General features: G+C 46.1%; 1 protein-coding gene across 3 annotated transcripts; it reads right to left on the bottom strand.

The window, feature by feature from the left end:
* Positions 1–5,814: 5,814 nt before the first annotated feature.
* Positions 5,815–14,662, bottom strand: CASP14 (caspase 14). Of its 3 annotated transcripts, none has more exons than XM_004060189.3 (7): positions 14,482–14,662; positions 11,819–11,891; positions 10,469–10,618; positions 10,142–10,367; positions 8,817–8,933; positions 8,558–8,661; positions 5,815–8,104 (listed from the first exon to the last, which is right to left on the bottom strand). In XM_004060189.3, exons 2-7 carry the CDS (start codon positions 11,843–11,845, stop codon positions 8,000–8,002), a joined length of 729 nt encoding a protein of 242 aa, XP_004060237.1. In that variant the 5' UTR covers positions 11,846–11,891; positions 14,482–14,662; the 3' UTR covers positions 5,815–7,999. The 3 variants fall into 3 exon arrangements, with proteins under 3 accessions (XP_004060237.1, XP_055227992.1, XP_055227991.1); XM_055372017.2 differs by lacking the exon at positions 14,482–14,662 and adding an exon at positions 11,390–11,441 and having other exon boundaries at positions 7,286–8,104; positions 11,819–11,883; XM_055372016.2 differs by having other exon boundaries at positions 7,997–8,104; positions 8,558–8,735.
* Between the last annotated feature and the right edge of the window lie 1,337 nt (positions 14,663–15,999).

Below are 15,999 nucleotides of genomic sequence, written 5' to 3'. Positions count from 1 at the left end.
GGAATCAGGTGACAAGCTGAGGCCTGGGAAACACTGGGAAGAGTTGAGGTTATCAGACTCTAGAATCTTAGAAGGGGAAGAAGACAGTGCCATGTGCATATCTGTGCATATATCTGAGACGGGGTTGCTGGCCAGCTGATGCACGTATATTTCAGGGGGCACAATGATGCCGGTTTTGTGTGGGGGGCAAAAAAAGTTGGAAACTGGAATGATGTGATGCTACTGGCAACTCCAAGAGGAAGAATCCTCTTTTTTTTGTCCTCTTCCCATTTCCTCTCTCTCTCTTGTGCCTTGTTCTATCAGAAGCTAACAGCAAGCCAACTGGGTGTATCGAGACAGCCTTGAGGCCACGGGTGTGGACTGTGGGTGAGCATACACAGCAATAGGGTGATTGGCTTACTGTATTGGCCAGGGTGAAGGTGACCTCATTCTTATAATTGATCATCTGCAAGAGCAACTTCACAAACAGCCGAAATATTTCATTCCCACATAACCTGACCAATCAGAATGAAGGTGAACAGTTCACGTTCCAAATTCTCAAAGCTAGAACTCCCTTCCCTTTTCTTGTGTCTCATGCTAAACTGGGTGCTACACTTTGGAACCTTTGGAAATTGCTTATTCATTCTTATTAGTAAATAAAATTTAAACATAATTAAATAGAAACTGCTTATAGGTAAAGGAAGTGGATTTATTTTTATCTCATAGATTCTGTACATTTCCTAGGTAGCTGGTAGAATGAATGTCATTCATTCCAACGTGCTGTTTTAACCCGGCTGGTCTCATGTGTCAATCAGCACAGATTAGGTTATGCCGCAGTAACACATGACCCCAAAGCTCACTGGCTTATGACAATTGATGTTTAATCTTGGATCCATCAGGTGGAAGAGCCAGATTTTGAATAAATAATCATATCGCAAAAGACATAATTTTAAAGTGTGATTTGCGGTTTGGAGAAAAAGTCTACAAAGAACTCTAAACTTGAGTCTTGTCTGAGGTGATGGACAAAGAGACTTCCCTTCAGAAATGTATTTGAGCTACAGTATAAAGGATAACAAGGTGGTTTGGAGGAGTGATCTAAGCAGAGGTAACTGAGATAGGAAATAGCCTATTTTGGAAAAGAAAGAAGTCCAAAGTGACTTCAGAAACACTGAAGGAGGGGGGAGGGGGGAGGGATAGCATTGAGAGATATACCTAATGCTAGATGACGAGTTAGTGGGTGCAGCGCACCAGCATGGCACATGTATATATATGTAACTAACTTGCACATTGTGCACATGTACCCTAAAACTTAAAGTATAATAATAATAATAAAAAAGAAACACTGAAGGAGTAGAGATAAAAAGATGTAGGGATCTAGAAGTTAAGACTTTTTTCCTTATCCAAAGGGCAGTGGGAGGTCACAGAAAGATTTTAAGAAGATGCACAGCAGGTCATATTTGCATTTTCAAAGATTTATTTCACATTTATTATTGTTATTCTTTTAGAGATAGTTCTGTTGCTCAGGCTGCAATGCACAATCATAGCTCACTGCAGTCTTGACTTCCTGGGCTCAAGTGATCCTCCCACCCCAACCTCCCAAGTAGCTGGAACTTACAGGCGTGCACCACCATACCCGGCTCAGATCTGCATTTTAAAACGACTGTTTCTGCTGCTATCAGAGAGCGTCTTGGAGAACAGATAAACAAAGGGGGACTTGCCTTGGAGCTGATGTGGCAAAAGCTACAGGATCCCCACTTTTCTGGGCCTCTGCAATGTCCGAGGAGAGACCCTGACAATGTGCTTCTGTGGCAGTAGTAATTCTGCATTGCTGTTTGTCCTCTTCTTAAAGAGGGACTCTTTCTGCCCAACTGTACAGGTCCTACAAAGCCTGGATCAGTTCCTGATGCTGAATATGAAACTTCCAGGCTAAACCTACACATCCTTGCTTAATAATTGGGGAAAACCTTTAGTCGCAGGTCTTGAAGAACAAAGCCATTGATATGGTTTGGGTCTGTCTCTGCTCAATCTCATGTCAGATTGTAATCCCCAGTGTTGGAGGTGGGATCTGGTGGGAGGTGATTGGGTCATGTGGGCAGGTTTCTCCTTTGGTGCCGTTCTTGTGCTAGTGAGTGTGTTATCGCGAGATCTGGTTGTTTAAACGTGTGTAGCACCTCTCCACCTCCCTTCTTCCTGCTCCAGCCAAGTAAGGCGTGTCTGCTTTCTCTTCGCCTTCCGCCATGATTGTAAGTTTCCGGAGACGTCCCCAACCATGCTTCCTGTACAGCATGTGGAACCCTGAGCCAATTAAACCTTTTTTCTTTTTGAGACCGAGTCTAGCTCTGTCACCCAGGCTAGAGTGCTCACTGCAACCTCTGCCTCCTGGGTTTAAGTGATTCTCCCATCTCAGCCTCCTACGTAGCTGGGATTACAGGCATGCGCCACCATGCCCAGCTAATTTTTTTTGTATTTGTAGTATAGACAGGGTTTCACTGTGTTGGCCAGGCTGGTTTTCAACTCCTGACCTCAAGTGATCCGCCCACCTCGGCCTCCCAAAGTGCTAGGATTACAGGGGTGAGCCACTGCCCCTGCCTTAAACCTTTTTTCTTTGAACATTACCCAGACTCAAGTATTTCTTTATAGCAGTACGAGAACAGACTAATACAACGGTAGATTTCAATGCTGGCTTATTCCACCTAGCATAATATACTTCAGGTTCATCCATGTGGTGGCAAATGGCAGAATCTCATTTATTTATTTATTTTAAAGCTGAATAACATTCCATTGTGCATGCACACACACACATGCACACACACACACAGTCTCTCTCTCTCTCTCTCTCACACACACACACACACACACACACAGTGTTTTCCTTATTCATTCATCCGTAGATGGACACTTCGATTTTTTCACATTTTGGCTATTGTGAATAATGCTTCAATGACCACGGGAGTGCAGATATCTTTACTAGATTTAATTTCATTTCCTTTGGATATATATTCAAAAAGTCTAATTGCTGGGTCGTATGGTGGTCTGTTTTTTTTTTTTTTGTTTTCTTTTTTTTTGAGACAGGATCTTGCTCTGTCACCCAGGCTGGTGCACAGAGGTGCAATCTCGGTTCACTGCGGTCTTGACTTCCTGGGCTGAAGCGATCCTCCCACCTCAGCCTCCCAAGTAGCTAGGACTACAGGCACACACCACCGCACCTAGCTAATTAAAAAACATTTTTTAGTAGAGACTAAGCCTCACTTTGTTGCCCAGGCTGGTTTAAAACTCCTGGGCTGAAGTGATTCTCCCGCCTTGGCATCCTGAGGTTACAGGTGTGAGTCACCATGCCTGGACAGTTCTGTTTTTTATTTGATATATCATAGTTGTACAGATTTTTGGGGTGATGATCAAATTAGGGTAATTAGATATCCATCACCTTAAACGTTTATCTTTTCCTTGTGTTGGGAACACTGCTATTCTTCTCCTCTTGCTATTTTGAAATTTACAAATAATTACGGTTAATAATAATTTTCCTACTGTGCTCTCGAATACAAGAACTTATTCATCCTACCTAACTGTACTTTTGTACCCAGTAACCCATTTCTCTTCACGTCTTCTGCCCGCTTCCCTTCCCAGCCTCTGGTAATTACCATTCCAGTCTGTGTCTTCACCAGATCTACTTTTTTAGCTTCCACATAATGAGTGAGAACATGTGATGTTTGTCTTTCTGTGCATGGCTGATTTTACTTAATACAGTGTCATCCAGGCTCATCCACGTTGCTGCAAATGACACGATTTTGTTCTCTATTATGGCTGAATAGTATTCTATTGTGCATATATACCGCAGTTTCTTTATCCATTCATCTATTGATAGACACTTAGGTTGATTCTATATCTTGGCTATTGTGAATAGTGCTACAATTAACATGGCAGTGCAGATATCTCTTTGATATATTGATTTCCTTTATTTTGCATATATACCTAGGAGTGGGATTACTTGATTATTTTGTAGGTCTGTTTTTAATTTCCTTTTTCTTTATTTTCTTCTTCTTCTTCTTCTTCTTCTTTTTTTTTTTTTTTGAGATGGAGTCTTGCTCTGTCGCCCAGGCTGGAGTGCAGTGGCGCGATCTCGGCTCACTGCAAGCTCTGCCTCCAGGGTTCATGCCATTCTCCTGCCTCAGCCTCCCAAGTAGCTGAGACTACAGGTGCCCGCCACCATGCCCGGCTAATTTTTTGTATTTTTAGTAGAGACGGGGTTTCACCATGTTGGCCAGGCTGGTCTTGAACTCCCACCCTAAAGTGATCCACCCGCCTCAGCCTCCCTAAGTGCTGGGATTACAGGTGTGAGCCACCATGCCCGGCCTGTTTTTAATTTCTTTAGGAATCTCCATAGTGTTTTCCACAATGGCTGCACCATTCTATTTTCCACCAACAAAGGTTCCCTTTTCTCCACACCCTCACCAATGCTTATCTCCTATCTTTTTGATAATAGCCATCCCAACAGGTGTGAGGTGATACCTCATTGACATCAAAATTAGTATTGATAGCAAAATTGGAATTTTTGGAAAGATATTAGGATAGGGGTTGTCAAACCTTCTCTGTAAGGGGCCAAATAGTAAATAGTTTCAGCTTTGTGGGCCATATGCTGTCTGTTCTAACTACTCAACTCTACCATTGTAGGTTGAAGGCAGCCGTAGCCAGTATGTAAGTGAATAAACATGCCTGTGTGCCAGCAAATCTTTGTTGATAAAAACAAACTGCAGACTGGATCTGGTGAGTGAGACACAGTTTTCTGACCCTCATGTTTGGAGACTCCCAGAATCATTGGGTGTTTGGACCGCAGGTTGGCATGTAAGTAAGTGTATAGAACTCAGTGCATGCATCACCCCAGATCTCTTGGCCCTTCGAACCCACCCCTGTGTTGGCCACTTGGTTTTCCATCTCCATGGATAAAACCCCGGTTACTGCCATGGCTAGATTCCTGGGTGTACCACATAAAATGACCATAGACAATTTACTTCCTAAGGTGGAGGTTCAAATGGATCAGGAATGATGTACTTATGCCAGTAGACAGGTGTCAGCTTCCCAAGTGCTCAGAGGAGAAAGGCTTTGAGGTTACACTTGGGTTCATTAGGAAAAATAGGTGTGATTGATTAGTCATGTCTGCCACGGGCACCAGGCTAGAGAGAGGTGGCACACTTGCTAAATGTCTTTGATGCTGTAACTAGCCCACCTCCAATGTCCCTTATAGTTCTGAAAAGTGACATTTCTCTGTCTGCATACTTCCTTGGAAACATTCTGGAGATGGAACAATTATGTAAAAGATAGCCATTCAGCATGAAAGTGTGGCCTGTAACTTTACAAATTCCCAACACGTCTGTTTTTGTGAAAGAGACAGGAGCTCGGTGTGGTGGGTCACATCTGTAATCTCAGCACTTTGGGAGGCCAAGGCAAGAGGACTGCTTGAGACCAGGACTGTGAGACCAGCCTCAGCAACATAGCGAGACCCAATCTCTACAAAAAAATGAGAAAATTAGCCAGGTGTGGTGGTGCACACCTGTAGTCCCAGCTACATGAGAGGCTGAGGTGGGAGGATTGCTTGAGCCCAGGAGGTCGAGGGTGCAGTGAGCTATGATGGCGCCACTGTACTCCAGCCTGGGTGGCAGAGCAAGATCTCATCTCTTAAAGAAAAAAAGGGAAGAAGACACAGGCTGAAGCTCCTGATTCTCCATTCATGATAGACACACCTGGGAGGAAGCCAGCCACTGGGAAAAAAGTAATTAAATCCATAACTCCTTTCGTATCAGCCTCACGGTTTCAGCACAGAACAAAGATTTCAACACTTTCTTTCAAAGTTTGACAACTGTTTATTGAACACTCATGCAGATTAAGGGCTTGTTCCCTGCCCTCCAGAAGTGGTCATTTCCAGCATCTAATCCTGGGTGAGAGGGAAGGATCAATCAGAAAAAAGAGAGGAAATGGCTTTCTGGAAAAAGTAAGGGTGGGATTTAGTGGAAGAGGGGTAAAGGGAGAGGGAGGGCCCTCCAGCTTGGGGGAAATGGTGATAGCAAAGGCTTAGAGGCAAGGGTGAGTAAGAGGACATTAGCCTTGTTGAAAGAGTGAATTCGTGGTGGAAGAGACGGGAGATGAGTTTAGCTAAGTGCTGGTAGATGGCAAAATCGGAAGGGTGTGAGAGATCCTGATGTGCGGTTTGACTTTGGTCTTTATTTGATTGATTGATTGATTTTGGAGACCGGATCTCACTGTCTCACCTAGAGCTGGGATGCAGTGGCATGATCATAGCTCCTTGCAGCCTCAAACTCCTGGGCTCAAGTCATCCTCCCACCTCAGCCTCCTGAGTAGCTGGGACTACAGGCATGTACCACCATACCCAGTTAATTAATTTTTTTTGTAGAGACGGGGTCTTGCTGTGTTGCCCAGGCTGGTCTCTTAACTCCTGGCCTCAAGTGATCCTCCCGCTTCAGACTCTCAAAGTTGGGAATACAGGTGTGAGCCACTGTCCAGTCCCCTGGTCTTTAAATAATAGGGTATGTTGTGTCTTCTTGAGTGTTCCAGGGAGATCACTGTTATAGATGGTATGGAGGACACATGAAAATTGGGATGGAAAAGCAGAGAGGCAAGGGAGGAAGTTGGTTGCAAAGATGCAGATATGAGAAGCTGAGGACTTGAGCCTGGACAGTAACATGTGAGGGAAGAGAAGACCGGCATGAAAGTTGTTTCAAAATCAGGCTGGACTGGGCATGGTGTCTGGTGGCATATGAAGGATGCAAGAAGAGAGGGGTCATAGATTAACTGCAGAAATCTGAACCTGGGATCTGAGGTTGAGGATACCAGGGAACACTTGGAGGAGTAACCGGAAAGAAAAGCCCTGAGTTTTTGGTGATGCTGGATGTGCCCGTAGGTCAAAGCTGGGGGTGGAGAGATACAGGCTGTAGAGTTGGAAGACAGTGAAGCCGATCTGACTTCCAGCCTGGTGCTGCAAGGTTACCTGGAGGTAACCTTGGCTGGTGGTTATTGAAAATTTCTAGAAACTTCCAGAAAGCTCCTACCTTGGAGGTAGGGAAAATTTTTATTAGGCATCTTCACTAATTAGAAAAGTTTTCAGATGGATCAAGATTTAGCAGGCTGTGGAAAAGAGGCTGGCTGGGCTGGAAGTCAAACCTTGTCCTTGCCTCTGTCTTACTGTATTGCATTTGACAAATTATTTAACCTCTCTGGTTATGAGAGGTTAAATATTATGTTGTCTGCAAAATAGCAAGGTGACAACAGGGAATTTGCCATAGCTCCAACACGCTCTCATTTAGAATAATTGAATGCAAGAATAGTTGAATAGATGGATTTTCTTGGAGAGAGGGCAGAGTCCAGGGTTTCAGGGGAGGGGTGTTAGGAGGAAGAGATCCAGAAAGGAGGAGACAACTTTATTATCTAGAGAGGCCATGAGCTAGGAAGAGAACGGAGTTAGGACACCAACTTGCCAGCCAAGGATGAGTGGTTTTGGAGAGAAAGAATGGTTCTTACCTTACTAACTCTCCAGGGTAAAGGAAAGAACTGAAAGTTGGGAATGCATTGGCCTCAGGAGGAGGTTTTACTTCCAAGTGAGATGCAGGAGCCAGCAGAGGTTGGATTGGGGTAGGAGGGGTTGAGTGGGCTTTGGTTTGTCTATGGAAAATCTTGAGCTTTATCCAGTTTCTGCTTCACTGGAGAAAGAAGACCACAGGAACAGAAAGTGGGATAAGTGAATGCAGTCTTAGGTCTCTTAGGTTGCGTTAATAAAGATAGAAAGTCCAGCCTGAGGGAGGTGATGTTAATGTTGCCACCATGCCTTGTGCTAAGTTTTGGCTGGCTTGCTCTAAGAAGGACAGAAGGACCTGCATGAAGGGTGTGATGAAAAAGAAACTGGGTGCCATTAGGCTTGGGAAGAGAAGATCTTGGGGAGAGGTAAGAGCTGCCTCTAAATTTCTGTGAGACAGAAAGAATGCTGGAAGGAAAGCTCCTCCCGGTCTTTCTACTTCTACTGCAGATACAGCCGTTTCCGCAGGGTGCTTTGGATTTCAGGGTTCGTTTTCCTTGCTTTTCCTTCCTGAACCAGCTCTGTTTCTGCCATCCGCCGGGTCACCTGCAGCAACAGGTGTGGTGAGCTTGGAGGAGTCAGTGTCATGGACTTATTGGGGGGAGGGTTAGGGAACGGGGCAGGTGGATATTCTTGTCCTAAGATGAGAGACCTTTATGGCCTCCTCCTATACCATAGTTTGTATGGAACTCTTGGCTGGGCATTTTTTAAAATAATTTGCAATAAAAACATATAAACATTAAAAGAAAACAGTTTGCCTAAACATTGTTTATATCCAAGGGGGGTTTGTTTATAGAAATTTATCTCCCATACTGTGGCTTTTAAGAGTCCCTGCATTTGGGAAAGTTGTTGGAAAGTGGGCTTCTTAGTTTCTGTATTGAGATCTGGGTTGGATTTGGAGCTGAGGGAAATGGAGAGGGGTTAGGAGGAGGCTCAGCCCCCTCCACCTGCACCCTTTTTGGCCTGGGCGGTGGTCCCAGCTACCTTGTGTCAACTCACCTCTGTCAGAAGCTCCAAGATATGTCCTTTCCTCTTCGTGAACACATCCACCAGGGTCTGGATAAAGCATGAGCCTTTCTGATCATGTCGGTAGGCGATGTATCCTGGGAATTCCAGAGAGGTGGGTTCGGGGGAGCTTCAGAGGGTAGGTAGAGGGGATCCTGGAAGGGCGTGGGTCCTGGAGGAGAGGTTCAGGAGTTGGGAGTGGCAGGAGAGGGGGAAGAGCAGAGGGATCCCTGGGCCAGCTGGGAGCTCATACCCTCTACCGTGGAGTAAACGTGCAGGGCATCTGTGTATGTTGGGATGGTTTGCGGGCTGTCTTTGATGACCATCACAATCTCATCTCCACCTACTGTTTCACCGGGGTCCCTTTGTTCTGAAACAATAAGAAGAGGAGGAGGCAAAGTCAGAGAGAAAGGTAAGGAAAGGGGCAGGGCAGGGTGGCTCACACCTGTACTCCCAGCGTTTTGGGGGGCTGAAGCAGGAGGATCACTTGAACCTGGGAGTTTGAGGCTGCAGTGAGCCATGATTGCACCACTACACTCTAGCCTGGGAGACAGGGCGAGATGTCGCCTCTTAAAAAGAAAGGTAAGGGCTGGGCATGGTGGCTCACACCTGTAATCCCAGCACTTTGGGAGGCTGAGGAGGGCAGATCGCCTGAGGTCAGGAGTTTGAGACCAGCCTGACCAACATGGTCAAATCCCATCTCTACTAAAAATACAAAAATTAGCCTGGCATGGTGGCGTGCACCTGTAATCCCAGCTACTTGGGAGGCTGAGGCAGAAGAATTGCTTGAACCTGGGAGGTGGAGGTTGCAGTGAGCCAAGATCGTGCCATCGCACTCCAGCCTGGGTGACAGAGCAAGACTCCGTCTCAAAAAAAAAAAAAAAAAAAAAAAAAAGGATGGTTTTGTGGTATGCCATGTGCAGTGGGGCTTTTTAATTTAATTTAACTTTTTAGAGACAGGGGCTTGCTTTGTTGCCCAGGCTGGAGTGCAATAGTGTAATCATAGCTCACTGCAGCCTCTTAACTCCTGGGCTCAAGTGATCCTCCTACCTCAGCCTCCTGAGTAGCTAGGACCACAGGCCCATGCCACCATGCCCTTGGCTAATCTTTAATATTTTTCATAGAGCTGGGTTCTTGTTACATTGCTCAGAAGCTAGTCTTGAACTCCTGGCCTCAAAAAATCTTCCCGCCTGGGCCTCCCAAAGTACTGGAATTACAGGCATGAGCCATGGTGCCTGGCTTCAGCTGGGGCTTTGGATCTGGGACTGGCTTGGATAAAAACACAGACTTGGTTGGGCATGGTGGGAGGCTGAGGCAGGAGGATTGCTTGAGCTCAGGAGTTTGAGACCAGCCTGGGCAACATAATCAGACCCTGTCTACAAAAATTAGCCTGACAGAGTGGCGGGAGCCTGTAGTCTCAGCTACTCAGGAGGCTGAGGCAGGAGGACGGTTGGAGCCTGGGAGATGGAGATTGCAGTGAGTTGAGATTGCGCCACTGCATTCCAGCCTGGGTCCTGTCTCAAAAAACAAAACAGAAACAACAAACCAGAGACTCTGTGCTCTTGGATCTGTCCCCACCTCCTCGACAGGCCTGTATGATGTACACCTTGGGCTTAGCTCGCAGGGCCTGGCAGTTCTTGTTGTTCAGGGCCTCGAAGAGATTCTCCAGCTTGACCATCTCCCCATCTTCTCCCTTGAGGAAGCCTTCCCTCCCGTGAGCCATGAGTACCACGAAGGCACAACTGACGGGATCTTCCCGGGAATCGATGGTCTGCTGGAATTTTTCCAGCTCTTCCTGGAATTGCTGGAGCGAGAGGAAGAACCAGACTCAGCTGGGTCCCCATAGCCCACACATCCAACCTAGTATCTTTCCCCCAAACAGGCCCGGAGCAGGCACCCCAATACCTGGGCAGTGGGGTCTCTTTTCATGGTGCTTTCGAATCTCAGCTGCCGAAACATGTGTTCCAGAGCATCCATGTCTTCTTCGGAACCTTCCCGGGCTTTCGTGACACACAGTGTTAGGGCCAGGCGGGCACCTGACATATCATATTTCTCCTGGGCCAAGAGAGGACAGAAATCAGCATGGAGAGGTTCGAGGAGAAGCAGATGTAGTCAAAAGAGGCATGCAGGCTGGGTGTGGTGGCTCATGCCTGTGATCCCAGCACTTTGGGAGGCCGAGGTGGGAGGATTGCTTGAGCCCAAGAGTTCGAGACCAGCCTGGGCAACATAGTGAGACTCTGTCTCTACAAAAAATGAAAAACATAGCTGGGTGTGCTGCTGTGCACCTGTGGTCCCAGCTACTTTGGAGGCTGAAGTGGGAGGATTGCTTGCGCCTGGGAAGTTGAGGCGGCAGTGAACTATGATCTTGTCACTGCACTCCAGCCTGGGCAATAAGTGAGACCCTGTCTCAAAAACGAACAAACAAAACAAGAGAGGCTTGGGCTTAGGGTTGCCAGGTATAATAGAAGATGCTCAGGTACACTTAAATTTCAAATAAAAACCAAGTACCTTTTTAGTATAAGTATATCCCAAATATTGCATGGGATATTCTTATACTACATAATTATTTGTTGTTGATGTGAAATTCAAATTGAATTGGGTGTCCTTTATTTTTAGTTCCCAGATACAGCAACCCAACCTGGGGTCCAGCTCTGTTCTAGCTTGGTATGAACTTGGGGGAGGTCACTGCTCCCATCTGAGCCTCAGTTTCCAAATATAGACAATGAGTGTGTGTGTGATTTTGAAGATCCCTTCCAGTTGTCGTATTTTGTGGGTTTGCAAGTCTCCTCATCCTCCCCAAGAGTGTTCTGAGCATTCCTCTATTACCTCCTCACTTGCAGAGGTCTTAGAGTTTCTGAAGCTGATACTGAGATCCCGTCTGAGGAAGAAGAATATGGGGGTCAACAGTTCTTTCCAGAACAGAAGCAGGGTACGGAGCACCACAGTGGTAAGAACTTTATCTTTTAAAAAATCAACATGAAATTGTTTATTGCAGGACTTCTCAGAATCTTTAATGTGTTGAGAAGAACTTGATCTTGGAGACAGAGGTAGCTGTGTTTGACTGCCCCCACCACCCAACCCAACTTCGGTTCCATCTCTGAGTCTTTTTTTGCTGTTCGATTGACTACAAAGTACCTCCTAGCTCTGAGTTCAGGTCATGATTTTTTCAGTCCCTCCACTCTTTCCAAAACATTAAGATCCTCACCTTCCTTCTCCCCATATGATCACCCTCCCCTCAACCTGCACCCAGCCTACCTCTTCCAAAGACCGCGGATTGCTCATTTCTCCTTTGGTTGTGAGTCCCGGCTCTCAGCACCCTTGCCTGATCCTTGGAGTCAAGAGAAGATAGGTTAAAGGTCTCTAAAGGGAGGCCGAGGGGCTCAGGGGACAAACTGGCTTATGTATCTGGATTTTTGAGACCAAATAGCACTCCAGTGGTGGGGATTTGGTCCATGGACAGATCTGGGCAATAGATGATAATCCATGAAGTAGTAATATATGACCCCTAGAATGACAATTTCATGATGTCTTCCATTTCTGGATGTCTTCTTCAGAACTGCTGAGCCTACCCCACAATGTCCCCCACCCTGCCCCCAAAAACTTCCTATGTCTCCCGTGGGTCATTCACCAGCTTGTGGTGGACTGAACTTCCCCTGAAAGCCCTGGAATGAGGAGCAGGGCAAGTGACCCATGTGTTTCCCTCTTCTACCTAGGAGATGACAGGCTGGGGAAGCCATCTCAAAGAGATGCCTTGGAAGAGCATTTAAAAGGAGAATGTCATCGAAGTGGGGAATGCAACTTTGATATTATCTCACTGGGTCTCCAATACGAAGGGGTCAGTCCACCTCCCTTGCTCTTCCTTGAGTCTGAATGTCTGTCCACATTCTCCATTCTCATCTCTGAGTCCTGTTCTCTTCTCTGGCTGCACAGACAGACTTTTGTCATACTCTTGGCATTTCCCCATCTCTTTGCCTTTTCCTACACTTTCTCCTCAGTAGGGAATGCTTTCTGCTTTTTTTTTTTTTGAGACAGAATCTCACTCTGTCACCCAGGCTGCCTGGGGTGCAGTGGCATGATCTCGGCTCACTGCAACCTCTGCCTCCTGGGTACAAGTGATGATCCTGCCTCAGCCTCCCGAGTAGCTGGGACTATAGGTACGCGCCACCACACCTGGCTAATTTTATTGTATTTTTAGTAGAGACGTGGTTTCACTGTGTTAGCCAGGATGGTCTTGATCTCCTGACCTCGTGATCTGCCCACCTCGGCCTCCCAAAGTGCTGGGATTATAGATGTGAGCCACTGAACCCCGCCGGGAATGCTTTTTTTTTCTATCTAGATCCTTCTCTGACAATTTTGGTGGCATAATATCTGCTATGCCTTCCCCCATCAACCATCCATTCATCTATGTTTTTATCCATCTATTTATCCAGTCACCCATCAATTCATTCATCTATCCATCTACCATCTATCCATTAATTCATCATCTATCCATCCATTCACCCACTCACCCATCCATCTATTCATCTGTCCATCTACTTATCTATTAATCAGTCATCCCATCCACCCATCCTTCCACCCGCACATCTATCTAGTCATCCATCAATCCAATTTAACATCCATCCTTTTATTCATCAACCCATCCACCAATTTATCTTTCCACTTACCTATATCCACTCATCCATCCATCCATCCACCCACTCACACATCTATTCATCCGTCTGTCTGCCCATCTATTAATCAGTCATCCCATATACCCATTCATTCTTCCATCAACCCATATATCTACCCATCCATCTATCCATCTATCTATCCATCCACTTATCCATCCAGCCACTCATTCATTCATCCATCCATCCATCCATCCATTCATCCATTATCTCTCTCTGTCTTCCATCCCTCCATCTATTCTATCTTCCAACTGTCCCTCCATCTAGCCCTCCTTCTATCCATTCCTTCATCCATCATCTCTATCTTCCATCTATCCATCCATCTATTTACTTATCCATCTACCCACCCACCCACCCATCCATCCATCCAGCCATCCACCCACCCACCCACCTACCCAGCAAGTATTTTCTGGGTATCTATTATGTGTTATGCACTTAGAATCCATTAAGTAAGACAGACATGCTCCCTGACCTTCTGTCCTTCTGTAGCTCTAGTCTGTGACAAAAATGAATATCTCTCTCTCTCTCTCTCTCTCACACACACACACACACACACACACACACACACACACACACACACACACACAGCAAGTGCTGTGACGAAAGAGGAGCCAAAGATTGTGAGGGAGGAAGTGGAAGGAGCATAGCCCTGGAGCCAGAACCAAATCCTGCCTCAGTCCCTTCCCAGCTGTGTGACCTTCAGCATCTCACTCTCCTCTCTGAGACTCGATTTTCCCATCCGCAAAAGTTCTGGGGAGAGCTCTAGGTGCTTAACAGCAATGGCGACCCACGTAGGTTTTATGATCCCTCTTGACCTCCTGGAATTTTCCTCTTCCTTCTCTGGACTCTCACAGCTCTGCTTGCTCCTACTTGAATTACAGCAGTGTTTTTGATTCTTACTCTCATGGCTGAACTGGCAGCTCAGTTTTCAGGACTGAAAGCCTGACTTCATTATCTCTGTCTCCATCACAGCCAACAGTGTGGCAGGGAGCACAGAGGTGGTGTTGGAGAGAATTTGCTGAGTAAACAAAATAAGAAAAAAATGAACAGATGAAAAGAAAGAGGGGATGGATGGAAATTTCTTCCATTCTGCCAAAACTGGCCAGAGCATTAATTCATGAAGGGAGAGGGAGCATGTGTGTGTATGTGCATGTGTGTGTGTGTGTGTGTGTGTGAGAGAGAGAGAGAGAGAGAGAGAGAGAGAGAGAGAGATAGAGAGAGAGAGAGGCTAATATCCACCAAATCACTTACCGACTCTAGAGGCAGCTGTTCCTCAAGGCCAAGTTCAATCTCACTACTCTCCTAGTTGCTAATACTGAGTTGGGCACCGAGGAGGAGTCAGGCCCACGTACTGATCTTGGAGAAGGGGCTGACAGTGTGGAATCTCCCGGGGTTTCTCCTGAGAGGCCTGGTCTATGAATTGGGTGGCACAATCACCTGGCCCTTTATTGTCAGTGAGTTTTCTGTCACTCAAGAAACCTCATGACACACCCTTGGCACACAGCTGTGGTGTGGAAATGGAGCCAACGCCAATGGGATGAGTGATCGCAAGGCTGAGGGGACTCCCTCTGGCAAAGGTGGCCTAGGCAGAGAGTCTAAATGAGTCAGATGTCTGTGCCAGCCCAGCCACAACCTCTCCCAACCCCCATCCCATAGCCAGCCCATCTGGTTATTACCATCATCATTATGCCTAGTTTATTCATCTCACCTTCCACTGTGTAGATAACACCGACTTCACTTACTTATTATCTCATCGAGTCTTCAAGAGTCTAGACAGATCAGTATTTTTGCTCCCATTTTGCAGATGAAGAAACTGAGGCTCATAGAGGTGAAATGACTGCCCAAGGTCAGCAATTGGCACAGTTGGCATTCAACTCTATAAGGGGTGAGTTGTGGTGGGTCACGTCTGTAGTCCCAGCGCCTTGGGAGGCCAAGGCAGGAGGATCGCTTGAGGTGAGGAGTTTGAGACCAGCCGGGGCATAGTGAGACCCTGTCACTAAAAAAATAATAATAATAAAAATGATGGCATATACCTATAGTCCTAGCTACTCAGGAGGCTGAGGTAGGAGGCTGGCTTCAGCCTAGGAGTTTGAGGCTGCAGCGAGCTAAGATTGTGCCTCTGCACTCCAGCCTGGGTGACAGAGCAAGACTCTGTCTTAAATATAAAAACAAACAAACAACCCCTAAAAGGTTCCAGTCCAGTTGCCTTAACTGATGCATCACGATGATTCCTCTCTTCCTCCTCCTCTTATTATTTTTTATTTTTCAGCCATTTTGTTTCATTTTATTTCTTATGTTAATAGTGAAACCAAAGGTGAACCTGATTAAGCCCTCCAGACTTAATCTGCCTTGCTTTTAATTGCTTACTTATTTTTAATTGCTTACTTATAGTTGATCTTAAAAGTGCCACTAGCAAGTCACGTAGCCAAATAATGCATAACTAAACTCCCACTGGCTTCCTTACAGATAACATTTTTGTCTGTGGGACACTATAGTAATGGGTGCTTAAAGTTGTTTTTCAGGAACTAGGTAGGAGGCAGCTCTTGTTTAGTTTAAGCCAGTGGAGATCACTGACCCTTCATCTGCACCTATGTGGGTAGCTGATATCAGAGGGCCGTAAACTCCACCTTCAGATCATGCTAAACGCTATTTTCTGCACAAATGTCCTATCTAAAGCCATGTAGCTCAACCATGCTTGCTCAGAAATCCTGATTACCTCACCTTCCCTACCTGCCAGTCACCTTTCTCCGTACTTTAGACCATCCCGTT

This window comes from Gorilla gorilla, chromosome 20 (assembly GCF_029281585.2).
Source record: "Gorilla gorilla gorilla isolate KB3781 chromosome 20, NHGRI_mGorGor1-v2.1_pri, whole genome shotgun sequence".
Lineage (NCBI taxonomy): Eukaryota > Metazoa > Chordata > Mammalia > Primates > Hominidae > Gorilla > Gorilla gorilla.
Note: the sequence above shows the minus strand (reverse complement) of the source record. Positions and strands in the feature narration are given on the sequence as shown.

Excerpts from the sequence above, each read along its gene's own strand:
- CASP14 (XM_004060189.3), bottom strand. The coding sequence starts at position 11,845 with ATGAGCAATCCGCGGTCTTTGGAAGAG. Across the intron at positions 8,662-8,816 it reads CGTTTACTCCACGGTAGAGG|GATACATCGCCTACCGACAT; the intron begins GTATGAGCTCCC and ends TGGAATTCCCAG. Across the intron at positions 8,105-8,557 it reads TCTTGGAGCTTCTGACAGAG|GTGACCCGGCGGATGGCAGA; the intron begins GTGAGTTGACAC and ends CTGTTGCTGCAG.